Source organism: Lepidothrix coronata, unplaced genomic scaffold, assembly GCF_001604755.1.
Source record: "Lepidothrix coronata isolate B3197 unplaced genomic scaffold, Lepidothrix_coronata-1.0 Scaffold271, whole genome shotgun sequence".
Classification (NCBI taxonomy): domain Eukaryota; kingdom Metazoa; phylum Chordata; class Aves; order Passeriformes; family Pipridae; genus Lepidothrix; species Lepidothrix coronata.
The window spans coordinates 212,801-229,140 of record NW_016690451.1 but is presented as its reverse complement, the minus strand read 5'-3'; the positions used below and the strand labels follow the sequence as shown (position 1 = coordinate 229,140).

Here is a 16,340-nt window from a genome sequence, read left to right as displayed (position 1 = left end):
ACTAGAAATCTCCCCAATCACCTTCCAAAGCTAAATAATATTTGATTTAGTTTTGATTTGACTGTTGTCTGAAATATTGAAAAGTTATGTTTATGATGAGGCAGACTCACAGCAGACTATGTAGGAAAAAGCTGATTTGAAAAAAAGAAGGAAAATACCTTGTTTTAAATATGAAAATGTTTAAAGTCTTTCTGGCTACTTTCATCACTTAATTTTTTCCTGTTGATAAGTCTCCACATGTAAGTTCAATAGTAAGATGTTTGTGTTATGTTGTCATCAAGAGCAGATTTTACTTTTCCCATCAGATGGTGAAGATCCAGTTGAATGAATCATTCTGAAAGGTCATGAGTATTTTTAAATATTCCTTCAGGAATTTTCCATGGAACTTGGGGTTATCCTAAATTTGAGGACCTGTCTTTGGTTTGAATGAGCTTTGTGCTCATTTTACTATGATTTTGTATTTTACAAGCTGCTGTGGAATAGTCACTTGGAGGCATTATGAGCCAACCAAAAGACCTAATGAATTGACAACCAGAAAGATGAATCTGAGCCTTCTAGTAACATTTTTTTTCCCTCAGATGAGTCTTAGAAGTAATTTTTTCATTGCAAGAGCTCTGCGAAGAAGCAAACAAAACTGTTATCAAAAAAGGTTACTTGGATGGCTATTAAACGTTTGAGCTCAAGTTTTATACTAACCTGCAAAGCTTACATGACTGATAACCTCTATGTAGCTATCAGTTTCATGACTTTTCTGACAGTTACTTACTTTATTGTCTCTAAAAATCTAATATTGTTAAACTAGGTTTTCATGTAGCTGCTTCATAAAAAAACAAATGGTCTCAAAACCCCCATAATCTGCCTGCTCAAAAGAGCAAGTACTCCATATTTCGTAGCAACTAGCACTTTTGCCTTTCACATAGAACGTATCAGACAATTGCTGACATACCAGCAATATCTGAGAAAATTTTTGACACATTCAAATGTCTTTTCTAGATGTTAGTGTTAAAACTTCCTCTTTTCTCTTGCACCGTTCTGAATAAGTTGCATATGACAGTAGATCCCGATACTCAAGGCAGTAGCCAGTTTGTTCTACAGTTCTGTTCTATTATGTTGCAATGAGTTGAAAGATATAACTTAATATACTTTTGGGTAATAATCTCTATTAGATACATTCTTTCCTAAGCCATAAACCTCTGAGAGATGAAGGTTGCATAGATGTTTTTTAAGAATATTAAAAAAAAAAGTAAATCTGTTCTTAAAAAGCATTTAGTTTTGGATATTCCTGATAAAAATGTTCATGCTTCAATTCTGTGTTTGAAGGACCAGGAATAATCACACAACTGTTGTGTATGTTAAAGTGGAATTGTTTGTCTAGAGTGTTAAATAAAATCTAATCTTTATTGCATTTTAAGTGGTATAAATACAAGTATGCAGTAAATTTCATCAGTAACTCTTGCTTTCCCATTTATAGAAAAATATTCTCTTGAAAAGGTAATTAAAAGTATTCAAATTTAAAGGTGCTTCAGGAGGAAACATTAACAAAAATTAAGAATTTGATATAGTTTTTGGTTTAACATATTCCTTAATCATCTTAAAGGTATCTTGTTGTACCTCTTTGAGGACAGTGGTATGAAGTATCTTGTATTCAGAATATGGGCATGAGAAATGAATCTGTGTTGTCTGATTTCAGGAATACCGAGAGTTGCGCAGTGTAACTTCAGTCTGCCTTTGCGGTTAGTTTGCTTTCCATCTCAGCCTTCAAAAGCAGCAAACCACAAGCTAACTATTGATACCAACAAACCTCCTGTCACTTTTCTCACCATTTTTCCAGGTAGGTTTTTAAATATGTCTGTAATCGGAAATGTGTTAGAGGCTTCCATCAGGAATTGTTTGTCTGTGTGAAGTAATGAAATAATTAAAAAAACTCATGTTGGCATATTTTAAAAGTATTTTTTTGAAAGAAATGATGGCATAATGTTTTAATAATAATAATTCACTTGGGGTAATATATCTATCTGTGGTTAAACTGCAGATTTCATGATATAGATCTAATTTTTAGAAAGTCATTTTACATAAAATTGCAGAAGTGGTGTTGTAATAGGGAAAACATGGGCATTCATTTGAAAAAAAAAAAAGGTGGGGTAAAGCAGAAGTGGTCAATGTTGTATGAAAGAAGTATAGTTGCTTTAGAGGAAGACCTGTGGAATTTTTGATATATCGGTCTGAAGCTGATCTTATTTAATAATTCCATTACCCTTCTTGGACCAAGAAGAAGATTTGTACTTAGCGGTATTTTCTGATGTGCAAACCTGAGCTTTGTTTTGTACTCAGAATTACATTAAAACAGTTTGAAGGAGAAATTAGGTGCCATTTGGGACTGGAAAAAGAAGAATGAAATTGAGTACTGTAATGTTATGAAAATAATTTCTGCTATAATTACGTGTTCATAATTTGGAAGAGAGAGAAGGTAGAAGTTACCACAGGAATACTCTGTGGTATAATATGATGTAATCATAAGCAAACAAATAAGAACTGAGGATGTATTAGACAAAATGATTCCATGCAGGAAACTAATATTATGTTACTAGGCCCTGGCACACTTAGTGCTGGTTGCTGATATTAAATAAAAATTACTTCAAACTCAGAAGTGTAGAAAAAAGGCTATGAATGTTATCTAGGGATTTGAAGAGGAAAGTTAAAGAAAGTGACTCATTTATCTTAATAAAATGCAGGCAAAAAAAGAGAACATTGTTAACTTCAGTAAATATTTTGTGGCTGCATCACGGATCTAGATGATCATATTAGCACAAAAAGAAATGAATAAACAGAATTTATAAAGTGATTGAGAGTAAGTTCAGTCTGGCAGTGATTAAGTTCCTGAACTTCAGAGGACTAAGGTTCTGCAGCAGTTTTCTGAGAGCTGTGTGGGCCAACAACTTTAATATGATACTTTTAAGGTGGGGCTGCTTTTCTCTTTTTGAAAAACTTATATCGTACATTTGTCTGAGAGCAGTAGAGAAGGCTTGGTTGATTTTTTTTGTACCATGATTCTGTTCACTTTAAGGGTAAATATAACTTTTCTCTCAAATGGGTGTGTTGTGTAATACTTGAAACAGAGAACCTTTTTTCTAAATGTCTACATTTTGAGGTTTTCATAATGGACTTCCATTATGGCTAAGCAATAATGCTTTCAGAATAGCACATTGTATTTTATTTTTAACCTAGGGATGCATTGTGGAAAATACAACACAAACCATTGGACTAAGAAGGCATTAAAATATTCTGATTTCTGTTCATTCCATTTACAGTGTTTAAAAAAAAGTATGCTGGTTATGACGTGATCTGTGAATCAACTTTGAATTATTGGTGTATGCAGTAAAAGTTGTATCTCTTCTCCTTCTTGTTTTGCCTTATTTTTAGGAGAAGTTTGGGAGTAGATGTGACATGGAGTAGTTTTTGAAGTATGGTATTCTAAAAGGAAGCCATTTAAACTCATATTATGCACTACATGGAATGAAAAGAAAGGTGGTCTTGCATGAACTTTGCAGAGTAGCTAGTTTTAGCAACCTAGATGCTTGTTTTGCTCTGTGCTGAAAGATGGAGAGAGTGTACTTAAATATTTTCATGATAATTTCTGCATTTTTTTTGCATAAATATCTGAATTAAAGATGATCTTGCATATGGTAGAAGGTGGTAGTCTTTGGGCTCTTCACTAATCACAATTCTTTTTAGATGGTACAGGCTGAGCCTCTGAGAAACCTACCTTTTTGTTTTCAGGCTGGGAAAGAACAACCAGTGTATAGCTCAGTTTCCACCTGTGAATGAAGGGGGGATATACCAAACTACTGCTGATATTCATTACTTTTGAACCCTAAGAAGGGAAACAATCCCATTCATTTGCTTGTGTGAAGGTTGACATAGTCCTGGCTGTGGATTGAGGTTTGTTGAAAACCAGTGTCAAATTATAGAAAACTGTATTTAACTTTCTTTTTTAGACTTTGTTGATCCATCTGAGGGTGACCAGGCAAATGCTCTGGGATTTCTATTTTTAACTGGTTCAAAAACCACTCTTCTTGCTTCAAAAACATCACGTAAGTGCTATTAGTATTAATGTAAAAGAGGCCTGATCATCTGTTAATATATGTACAAAGTGAGAATGTTGATCATATGAAGAAGGATAATCACTGTGTATGAATTACCACAGGAGTTTCACAGTGTTAACCAACCATTTCTTCTCTCTCTCTCAGGTATATAATTATGTTACTAGGGGAGGTACAAAATTTTATGACAAAACAAAAAGTCACACTCAAAATATAGTGGCAGTTTTCTGAAGAAAATGGCTTTTCTTCAAATTTTTAGCAATATTTTTATTCATAAATTAATACTGTTATTACAATAAGAAAAAACTTTCTCTTTTCCCAAAGGAATTTCAACACCTGTGTTTGGAATTAGTCACCTACTGAAATTTTTGAAAGGGATTAAAAAGCAGGTGTCTAACTTTTCACTGACTTTCGGTAATCTGTGACTTAAATTAGGCATCAAACCCTCCTTGCTTCTCTATATCTGAGTAAATGCCTGGCTGTTATCTTTAGATGCCTGTATACCTTTGTAAGTGTAGAATTATGGATTCAAGATCCTTCCTGTTATGTTTACAGAACACGCATGCAGTTATGCTGTTATCTGGTCCAGTGTCTCTTGTATAGAGTAGTTTGAGAATTAAGTAGTCATGTTTCAGCCACCTGTGCTCTTTGACAAAGATCGGTGCTCTGTATTTTGGAGAGTTTATGGTGTCTTGCTCTGTACGACTGCTCAACTTGCTGAACTCTTTCTTGGCATGTGCATTGGAACCAAATCAGTTCAATTGTGTTTAGCATTTTCCATGCCAGCAGAGCACAAAGTCTTCATTTAATACAGCAGACTACAAATTGAAAAGTTAGAACACCTATTGAGCATTGCAGAGAGCTCAGTTGGAACACTCTGTGAATGCTTTATGAAAACTGTTTTGAGTGAAAAATCACAATCTAGTTTGTTGATGTGAAATCCTTTTGATACAAAGATGATCTGCCTTACTGTTTTCAAAAATCCATTTTCCATGATGGGATATATAAATATCGGTGGTGTCAGCTGTAAACTATGAGATAATACCTTTTCTAATGTAATCAAATGTGTTAAAAACAGAAACCATCTGCAGAGTAACTGTCATTGTACCAAGAATCGCTTTACATTTCTAAGGTTCAAATTCATTTGTATTGTTTTTTGTATGCATAATTTGCATACTGGTTTATTGTTAGTTTGTTTTTAATATTTCTTTAAATAGTAGATCTGAAACAGTTTCAACTAACTAGACATGCAAGTTCCCAGACCTCATAGTTTCTAAAAACTAAAAAATTTAAAGGATTTATAAATAACTTTTTCTGGATTATAGTTTAAATCTTTGATTTGGATTTCATTTTGCATTCTGATGCTGTGTAAGGAAAAGTTTATGTCTATATAATGTATTTTAGTTTCTAGTGAGGCTATAACTTGTAATCTCACACCCACCCATCCCAATCCTCAATCTTTTCCCCTCAGGTTTGTTTATTCACTAGCTAGAGATGGTGTTTGCAGTCTTACAATAAACTTTCCCACACTGCTTTACTTGTGAAGTTCACTTTACAGAGGAGATTCAAAATATCTGTTTCTCCTAGTGTGACTACTCATTTATTGGCTCTGGGAATTCTAACTTCAGAAAATGAATGAGTAGTATGATGCCACCTTCTATGTTAACAGCCTGATCTCAGCATCCATATTATGCATTGGATTGCATTGGTTAGAGAAGTTCTTAGGGAGCATTTGCTTATTTGAAATGTTACTTAAGTAAAACTGATTAAAAAAAAATATATTTGTAAGAAGTCCGATACTCAAGCATAATTCAGGATATTTTCTGGAACAGAGACTATCCATAATAAAAATACATTGTTAATAGAATGTCATGATACTAAAATGATTGTACTTGAGTGAACAGATCTGCTATGGAATGTAGATGAAATGATGTATTATTTGTTAGGTCCTTATTCTGCTGTGTAAATTAACACTGATCTTATACTTTGTAAAACTGTTTATGCAACATTATCACTGTGGTAATGTTCTTCAAAAAGAAAATGGTATGTGTAGATAAATATTGACTAGAAGTAATGGTGTTTTAGAAAAGTAAAAAAAAAGTTGAGATCAGGCCTTATTTCTGGTTTTCAATGAAAGAAGTTTATTTTGGCCAATGGAAAAAGACCTCTTTTTCCATATCCCATATTAAATGGACCTTAAGTTCTGGATAGGAAGAGCTGCATGTAGAAATGAAACTCTCCAGGTTCAGTTGGGTTTCACTGCTGAAGCTGCAGGCAGGAACGACGTCTGTTTTCATGTTTGTTTTTAATTGTATTAGCTAATCCATTTTGAACAGTGTAGTAATTGAATATGTTACTTCAGCCTGTCAAGACTGCTGCAAAGAAGCCCAACCTGAAGTACATCTTGACAGAAAATACATATCAAAAAGTAGCTTGTCTCAGATAGGTTTAGATTTTAATGTTTTATTTGAGGGAAATTTTTTAAAACTGTCTTTTAGTCAAAGTGTAGAGAAGGCTTGACTGCTAACTGTGGATGGGTTTTTGCTGCTGATATGGACTTCCTAACTGAGAAGTGAACCGAACCTTCTAGACTTCCTTCGGATAACCTACTGGCAGAGCAACCATTCTTAATTTAGGTTGTACTCATTGGACAACCTGTTGTAGTGTTAGAAGACTTTGTAACCTATGTAACCTGTTTGTGCTCCTCAGTCTCCTGCTTTTCTGATTGATAATTTTCTGAAAATCTTTTGTAACTTTCTGGAATGGAACTTATTTAACAAAAAGCTAATTTGAGTTTGTTAACCATCATAAAAGCATGCGATGAACAGAAGCACAGTTATTTCTTTATCTTTTTTCACTGTATTTCTGTTTAAAATGTGTTTAGTAAAACTACAGATTCTCATTTTTTTACTGTTTCTAAATTTAATTTGTCTTTTTTGAAAGCTGGAAGATCATGTAAAACAAATAATTGCAGTATTCTCTACTCAGGCCACAATAAAATTAGATTGTGTTTGTATTGACCAACAAACAATGTATGGAAACAAAATATGCATTTTGGCGGAAATTAGTTTTGTCCATTTGAAACCATTAATGTATTAGATATGTCAGTTATAAATGGAATGACTGTTGATTTGGCCTGAAAACATCTGAGCTAATTTCCCTCAAGGAAGAATCACTTAGAGCAAAGTATGATGATACATCCAAGTAGGTCCAGCCATTACACTGTGAGTATTTAAAAAATGGATATTAGGTTGAATGTTATCTTTAGCAGATGGTGTTCTTTTCTTTAACAAGCATGTTTTTAAATAAAACTTGCTCTTTCCTGTTACACTGTAAACAGAATTTTTCATTCTGTATTCAGTGAAATACGTATCCTGGGAATGATGCCAGTGCTAATGTCAAACAATCTTGAATTACTTATGTTGAGAAAATTTTAAATAAGTGCATTCAAGTACTAAAGAATTCTGGTTAGTTTAATTTACTGCGGACCTTGTTAATATGGGCAAAAAAGAGAACTATTTTGTATCAAATCGTCATGGCTGCATTTCTATCTATCCTCTTTTATAAGGTATTGGTAGATACGTAATGAAAACAAATAAGGAACTGTTGGTTGTTGTATTTTGTCTGAAAAAAATAAGAAAAATAATTAAAGGGCCTCTATGATTTTCCATAATGTTTTCCTCTCAACATTTAGTTAATTCTGATTTCCTGGAACCTGAAGAGGGGATTATACAAATGTGGACTAGAAATAAAATCTCACTCCACTAGCCTGATACTTTGAAATTCATTTGCTGGGAGAGATAACACCAGCTAACAGGATTTGATTTCTTACTTCGGTTTATATTAACACTTTCATTCCTGCACTAAACCCTTTTTACAAAGCCATAGTGTGTAGATGGATAAGAATCACCTTCTACTAATATTAACTGTGTCTAGAGTGAAGCATAGCACTATCAAAGCTGAATATTGTTGCCTACGATTAGTTAGACTAATACTTTTCCTACTACAAGTTTTCCTAGGAAGTGGAGATGTAATAAAAATGGTATTGAGTGTATTATTTGAAGAACTCAATAACCGTTTCCAAAAGACATTAAAGGTGGTTTGTTACCACGAGATGTTACCATCTGGTTTGTTACCATCAGATGCTTAAGGTACTGTGCCTCAGTCACAGTTCAAAGTTAATTGAGCCTGATTCTGTCTCCAGCCCTGAGAAAAACTCACTAAAGTTGTTATGGCAGAGCATTGCAGACAGCCTGTTTTATGATTTCATATATTCATATATGTTCATATATTCATATACATGCATATATGATTTCATATAACTCTCCTGTTTCCTTATTGCGGTAGTTCTTCATAGCTTTTTTTTCTTCACAAATAGGTCCATACTCTTAAAAAAGAGTCTTGTGCCACAAAATTGCCTGTTAAAATTAGGATAAAAGGGATAGTGTTTAGGACCAACATCAACAAAATACAAGTATTTCTTTAACACAAGTGAACATGTATCTCTTAGGAAAATCTCATGTAGACTTAGGGTACAATTAGCACGTTCAACTTGTGTGTTATCTAAACTATATTGTGTAGTGAATGTATTGGCTTAAGTGTGTGTTTATTAGTCTTGTATCTGTTGTGCTCAAAGAACGATATAGGATCCAGAGCGACCAGTTGGAAGACCTTTGGCTGATAACGAAAGAGCTCACACGCCGACTAGAGGAACATTTCAAGAAGCAAAACTGCAAAGATTTTGCATGTACCTTTTCTGGTTCAATTCCCCTGCAAGAATATTTTGAACTAATTGATCGACATTTTGAGGTATGTTACATGATATGTGAATCCTTAATGTTCCGCTAGTTTAAAATTGTATGTTAGTACAATGATTAATCAGATTATAGCTATAGCTATCACAGGCATTTGGCTTTCAGAAAATAGAAGGTTATATCTAAGATAGTTCTGGAAAAAAAATGTCATTATTTTGTTTTTAAAGTACGGAGTATGCCTTGCCTCTGAAACAGCCCTTGCAATTAGCAGAGCACATGTAGCCAGTGTGCAGTCTGCAAATCATACAAATTAAGGAACCAGTATTTGCCCTTCTGTTCACTGCCTGTACAGAAGCCATGAATTCTTCATTCACTAACATCACGTTAATTGTAAAATTCTTTCAAAATTTGCCCTTAGTTTTAGGCTGTTTTGCTCTTCTGTAATAAGGAAACCATGACCACTTTTTTTTTCCCCCTGAGTCATCCTGGTAATTATGTGGAAAGTCCCTTCAGTGTCTAAAAAAACTGCCCTTGCAGATCAAACCCTGGAGACTCAAGAAAGTTTACCAAACCAGATATAAAAGAAATGTAATTACTTTTTCCTGTTTGACTATGCAGATGACAATGAAAAATCTCCAGTAGTTCAAATAGCTTGTAGAAATAGCTAATAGAATAGAATATATCCATTCTTTCCCTCCACACCTTTCCAGTAAAAAAAGGGAATAACTCTTTGAAGATTTCTATTAAACTTGTGTATTTGATAAAAGCAACATATATATGTAAGAATGAGAAATACTGTTGGATGTTTGTTCATACTGCCACATTTTCTGTTTGAGCCATCACCATACAGAAAGATGGAAGTTGTAGTTGGAATTTTCTGGGATTCTTTTTAAGGGGTCAACCTAGATCCTAGTCTTAAGCTCATGGCTAGTTGTTCAGCTAATTTGAAAGTCAAAATATTTGTGTTTTTTTAAGTGACTAGTAGAAATACTGTAAGCATAAGCTTGTGGTACAATCTAGTGAAGCCTAAATACATTGAAGTTTGAAACATAGGTGTTATTGCTGTAACGCTAATTTAGGATCTAGTTAGGTAGCAGCTGGCTATTTTGAAATTTCTGAAATTTTCCAATAATTATTTGGTCCCAAAAGATATAAATAGTCTATAAAGTGGGTCCTTATGCTCCCATCCCTCTTAGTTTCAACACACTCTTTTTTGACAAACCTGGGAGAATATTACCTGAGATGCCCCTTTTTTACTACTATTTCTAGAAAAGCTGAATAATGTTTCTTTTTCCCTTCGCTTCCCTGAACTGTTGTTCATAATCATGTGCTGACATAAAGATATGTTTCCTTATATTTAAATATAATCCGATTTCTTAATTTAGGAAATTTCTGCTCATTTTGGGGCATTTTTGCTCACATGTGGAAAGCTGAGTGTCTTGATGTTTCTTCTGCTAGTTATAGCATGTCAGCTGTACAGAGGTATCTCAGTTTTCTGAAAGACTCACCTTTAGTCAGTTTTATGTTAAAGGCATGTACTAGTAAGTGATGATTAATAGATAAAATAAGACTTTTTATCATCTGAGCATTTGATATACAATGTTCAAAGTTTTGTGAACACTTCGAGGAAGTTTATTGCTATAGCTGATCAGTATGCATAAAAAGGAAAAAAGGATTTCACTTCAGAAAAAGACAATCATTCATACAGTACAGAATCCAGTACTTCTCTTCATGCTTAAGGGAATAACCATTTGCTTTCTACTACAATGAATATCAAGTCCAATACACTGTGTGTATGTGTCATAAATAGCACACCAAACCAAGCCTTTAGGTCTCGGTGGTGAAATTTCAGTCTTGTTAATAGGCTTCTTGATGAGATATTTGTGTGTTTTCACATTTTATTCTGGCTGTTGACAATTAGTGTTGAATTCAGTAGGAAATGATAATTCTTGAAATGTTAAAAAGCTTTACGAGGAGTGTAAAATATGAAACTGGTATAAACAACAATCATATTTGTATAATACACTCTGTCACAAAAATTTTACTAAACTTCTCCCGTTTCATTTGCAATGTGCATACAATATATATGACCCTTCATCTGAATTCTTGAAAACCCTTAAATTGCAGCTACGTTTGAATGCTGAAAAATTTCAGGAGCTGTTATCTGAAAGGGCCGTACAGTTTCGAGCTATTGAGCGACGACTGCTGACACGATTCAAAGATAAAACTCCTGCTCCTCTTCAACATCTGGACACCTTGCTAGAAGGAACATTCAGAGAGGTCAGTACAGTTTGATTATGAGCCTAACCCTTCTTCATCTTGTTGCTAAAACCTAGCTTAAAGCATATAAGCTGTGCTTTCCTGGTTACATTTACCATCCAAGAGACCAGGAAGCAGTAATTTGTTTAACCTAATAGTCCCTGTAACTTTCCAGATGATTTGCAATAGTTTGATTTAATCTGCGACCACAAAATCTTTACTCCTGGGTCACACCAGCTTGACAGCACATCATTCTTTCCTAACTGATGTTGATAGTGTAAATATTTTATAGTTCATGTGAAAATATTTTATAGTTCATAGCTTGTGTAAATATTTTATGGTACACTGTAAACTGGCGGAATGGTTTGGCTGGTGTAACATTCACAACAAAATTGTCTGAGACTGACCATGTCCTTCCTATGGGGATTTTATGTTCTAATCATTTCAGAATGTGATAGCTGCAAAAGAACAGTGTTTAAAAAAACAAATCATTCCTGAACCATCCTCGTACTGGACAAAGAATAAACCAATTTTTCTTCCTTTTGCTGCCTCAGCTCTGCATTGCTTTAGAATAACACTTTTTCATTATGTGTTCCCTCTGTTAAGAAATTATTCTATGTGTTTTTTGCTTTTCTGTTGGAGGATCTGATTTTACTTTCTAACATGCTTTGTTTGAGAAGCTGAGTTACAATTAGATTCCTTGCTGAAAAAAAGTGTTGTGTATCACAACAACTAAACCCCAAAGCTGTTAAGGAAAAGTATTTGCCCTTACTGTTTCATCTAAGAAAACATTTCTTTAAATTGGAGAAAACTGCCTTTCCGTGTATGCTTATACATGAGTCAGATTTACCCTTATTTCAGTCTTTACTGTGAATGAGTTAACATAAGATGATTTAAGTTTAAAAGTGGGGATTTTCTGGTTGCTTTAAGAAATACTAGCTATTGTTGTGATAGATGGGTTATTATTTAACACTTTGAAATGGCGTGACTAAATAAGCCCAAAAGATTAATGTGAGTCTCTTGAGTCTGCTTTTGCTGTGTAGAACTTTTGCTTCTAAACTTAAAAGCAACTGGGATGTGCTTGAAAAATTTTCTTACGCAGTTGATTTGAAAGATGAATTCTGAGAATATGACAAAAATCAGGTTGTTGAAATAGATACATATTGCAGAAGCTTATAAGATCCTTCAAACCAGGATTAGATGGGTGCTTTTCTTAACATTACTGTTGTGAGCCTTTTGAATTGGAATTAGTGCAGTTGGAAGGAGAATGAGGAAAAATATTTGTTTTCAGAGAACAAATGCTTAAATTTTTTCACAATTGTTAAAACTTTATTTTAAACAAGCACACATTTTTCTTGGTAGATTTCCTTTGTAATTTCTTTTGTTCATGGGTATTCTCTTCCAATAAAGAAATGTTGTTATTGTTAGTACAAAAAAAATGTAGTAAAATGGTCATTGCCATAGAGACCCCACTGCTGCATATGTTGTTTCAAAAGTGAGAGCTGTGGTAGGATTTAATATTGACTCTGCTGTGGGGGTGAAATAAAACAGCTCAATGACGCATTTTCTATATTAGAAAAGACCTTGTTTTCTTTAATTCAGTATCAAATTCTGTCTTTATTTGAACAAGTATGTCTAATACAAATAGTTGAGGTATTCAAAATATGGCAAATGAGTTTTCTGAAAAGGAATAATGAGGCTGATTAAATATGAACAGTATGAAGTCTCACTCCAAAAATTCATCTAAGCATGTAGGCTTTTTGACATTGAAGTAAATACAATTTTTATTCTCATATAATTGTCTGAGAATCTCATCTCCTCCCTTATATAAAATATTTTTATAATGAGAAAATTTGCCTTGTTTTATCCCCTTATTTTAAGCTAAAGTAATTGTTAGGTAGAAAGCAAGGTTTTGTTGCTTTTTACATTGGGTTTTGTAGGCAGAAGGGAAATGTGTATGTTTTGGTTTTATAGTGCATTCCAAACCTTTTCATCTAGAACAGAAAGGAGTTTCCAGTTAATTTGAATATGTGATTTTATTAGCCTTTTTAACACAGAATCTCCAGGACTTGGGCACTGCATGAATTACATTCTTCATAGGATAACTATTATAGCCTAGGATATATAAAGGTGCCTCTTATTGCTTCCTGTATTTCCTTTTATCAGAACAGTTATGGAGCCGATGTATGACCTTTGTATGAACAACCTTTTAAATACAAATCAAATAATGAATATACAACTCATGTGATTTCATTGCCTAGGTGTGATAAATACCTACTGTAAATTTATTCTGTATGGTTTCTCTGCCCGTCTGTAAATTGTTATGAATTACTGAACTGATTTGAATTTTACTACTAAAGTAGATGGTAAATGTTAATTTTCAGATTTTCAACTTCAAGTAACAGTTGTGTTTGTATGATGTGTAGGTAGATGTACAATGCATGTCAAAATTATGGTTGCTAAACAGGAAAAAATTAATCACACTGCATTTGATTCTCCGGTCAAAAGCATTTCTATTTATGAACTAGTTTTTTGCATTAATCCTTGTACACTAGCAACAAGGCAGGCTGTGTTTAGTGCTACGATAAAATTACTGATGGGTTTACTGTAAGGAAACTTTAGCCTTACTTTTCAACTTGAAAATAATGAAGAAATGTATAAGCAGGCGTTGGTTTGTGCAGTGACAAAAAGCTTGCTTTTGGTTTTATTGCCCTGTTTTATATTTTCTTTTAGAATTTGTCTTTCTTAAGTAATAATATAGAGCTAAATGGATTGGAGCGAGTAGTAACAACAGTTAACAAATAGTGACATCAGGTGTTCCATTCTGGAAGGAAAAGAAAAGCTGTTATATACTTGGTCTTGTATGTTAGAAAAAGGAAATGTTATTCTTATGATCTTTAAGAATGATTTGTAGGAAGATGCTATGAAGAAAAATGGAAAAATCAATTTGCAATATATGCAAATTCTCGATCTCTGATTAAGAAATTTAGCAGTGCAGTTGGACATGCTGCTACCACTTGTTCTAAGAAAGGATTTTAATTAGATAAATTTAAAAGCAATTGAATGGTAGTTGAGATTGCATATATTTTTTGTAATTTAAAGGACTTCAAATATGGAATGAGATTGCAGCAAATTTTATGGTAGCTGTTGTAAACAGCATGTACTTTGTATAATGCTCCCCTACTACAGACATGTTATTGCTTGAAAGTGTAGTTTAATGGTCTTTTATGTCTACAATGTGTTTTCTGTCATATTAGAAAAAAAAATCATAGTTTGGCAGTAGCTACAGGTTCTTGCCCTGAAATCGTAATTTTCATGCATTGACTCTTGGCAAACATTACTTAGATTTCCAGGTACAAGCTGGAATTAATAAATGTCATAAAAATGAGATGCTTCAATTTCTTATGTTAGCCCACATGGATTTTATCGTAATGAATATAAGCAATACTAGCTATGTCTAGTTATGTTTAACCCTGTAACCACGTTTAAAAGCCTACTGCAGTTACATTCCTTTAGGGGAAGAGGAGGAAGGATGAATTTGAACTCTGGGATGGAGTTCTCCTAAGGCACTAGCTGTTCTTTAACCAATTTTAAGTACTTAAGACATGAATCTGAGACAAGATTGAACAGTTCAAGTTTACAAAAAAGAATGTAATGACAAAGCAATCACTTCTACCTTGCATTGCTTCATAATTTTTCTTCCTTATTCTACTTTTTATTGTAATACAAAACAATTTGTTCTGTATCCCCACACTTCCATCACATGTAGTAAACATAGTTCCTTTCCTATTCTTTGATACCATTATTGCATGGTATCTCAGGTTTCCCCATGTTCTATGCTTTCTAATAGTGACATCTCAACTTGTGCCCTTGGCCCCAGCACCCCTCTGACAGTTGCTTATTTGTGCACTGTCAAGTCAGTGAATTAGTGCTGACTGGCAGCAGCCATCTAGCCAGACAAGATGGATGATGTCTTCTGTCTCAGTAGAAATACTAATAGTGTCTCTCCCCTCTCTGTCTGCTAATTAAAAAAAAAAAAAGTGAAAGTGAATGATTTCTAGCTCTTCATGTTACTGTAAAATTTTGTATGGAAGTGACAGTTACTAGGAATTTACTGACAAAACAAGTTTGACATAAATGGTCAGCAGAGTTGCATAACCTCAGCCATCTAGACTTAAGAACTACATGTTTTACAACAGGTCTTTATTTTTGATTAGTGAGAGATTTTATCTTTTCTTTCCGTATAACATGTTATCTATTTGAGACCATCTTCTGTTACTGAGAGGGCCCAACACACTTTTAAACCAGAACTTCTAGAACTAATTGATGCTGAGAGTTTATTCCCTTTATTTTCTCCTAATTCAGCTATTCAGTCACATTCATCTTATTTATATTATTATCGAATAACCTGTCTCTCAGAAATACTTGGCTGTAAGCAGCAGTAAAATGGCTTTCAATGTGATTTCTACATCTTGCTCAGTAAACAACTAGAAGTTGTCCCGATCATTCTGCTGTCTTTAGTATATGTTTTTTATTTATCTTGGCTTTTCTTGGCCTTGCATCTTGTGAGTTCTGAATTTTTCTTTTAAAATCTCTTCTTGAAACAAGGGAAAAAGTATTTGAGTAGTCTTTCAGATTTCAAGAGGTGCTCGTAGGTTGCTCTTTACAGGTAGTAGAAAATAACATAATTCCTACAGGTCTTTTTTTTTTTTTGTTTTCTGTATAACTTCCCTCATCCGTTTTCCCTTCTGGAAAGTAAGTGTAGCATTTCACCATCAGTCTGTTAGAAGTGGTCAACAAACAAAATTGCTTCCAGGTAGAGATACCATGACTCCTCATTTAGAATAAAGAAGGCGCACCAGGAGGATCCATTTTAATTCTTTACATGGCAGTAAACTGTAGAAATTTGTTGCCTGTGGTTGAGAAAGCTGTGACTTTCACATGTAAGGGTAGCTGTTTTCCTTGAGGTCTATGATGTGAGCTGCCCCTTGTGTATACAGCCCTGGATGTTTGTTGGGGATCTTTGAGAATTCAGTGGAGACTTCTTAAGAAACAGATGAATTTTGTGAAGGATTTGGAAGTCAAATGTCTCTAAATGAGTGCATTGGTTCTTTTAATTAGTAATGTCATAGGCATTTCCCTTTCCATTTCATATGAAAGTTTTGAAGAAAGCTGCTTCTTATATTTTCAGAACTTTGTGACCCCTTTTTTACACAGCTGTTTCATT

The 16,340-nt window shown here is 33.8% G+C and overlaps 1 protein-coding gene across 3 annotated transcripts in view; it reads left to right on the top strand.

Annotated features, from left to right (window-relative positions):
- The window catches only part of BBS9 (Bardet-Biedl syndrome 9), a 283,426-nt gene that overhangs the window by 65,299 nt on the left and 201,787 nt on the right, over positions 1-16,340 (top strand). For 2 of the 3 annotated variants that reach the window (XM_017836157.1, XM_017836156.1), the window contains exons 16-19: positions 1,691-1,831; positions 3,996-4,091; positions 8,737-8,909; positions 10,982-11,134. In XM_017836157.1, the coding sequence (XP_017691646.1) occupies positions 1,691-1,831; positions 3,996-4,091; positions 8,737-8,909; positions 10,982-11,134 (563 nt within the window). The remainder of the gene's footprint in view (positions 1-1,690; positions 1,832-3,995; positions 4,092-8,736; positions 8,910-10,981; positions 11,135-16,340) is intronic. The other variant, XM_017836158.1, reaches the window with a different exon arrangement.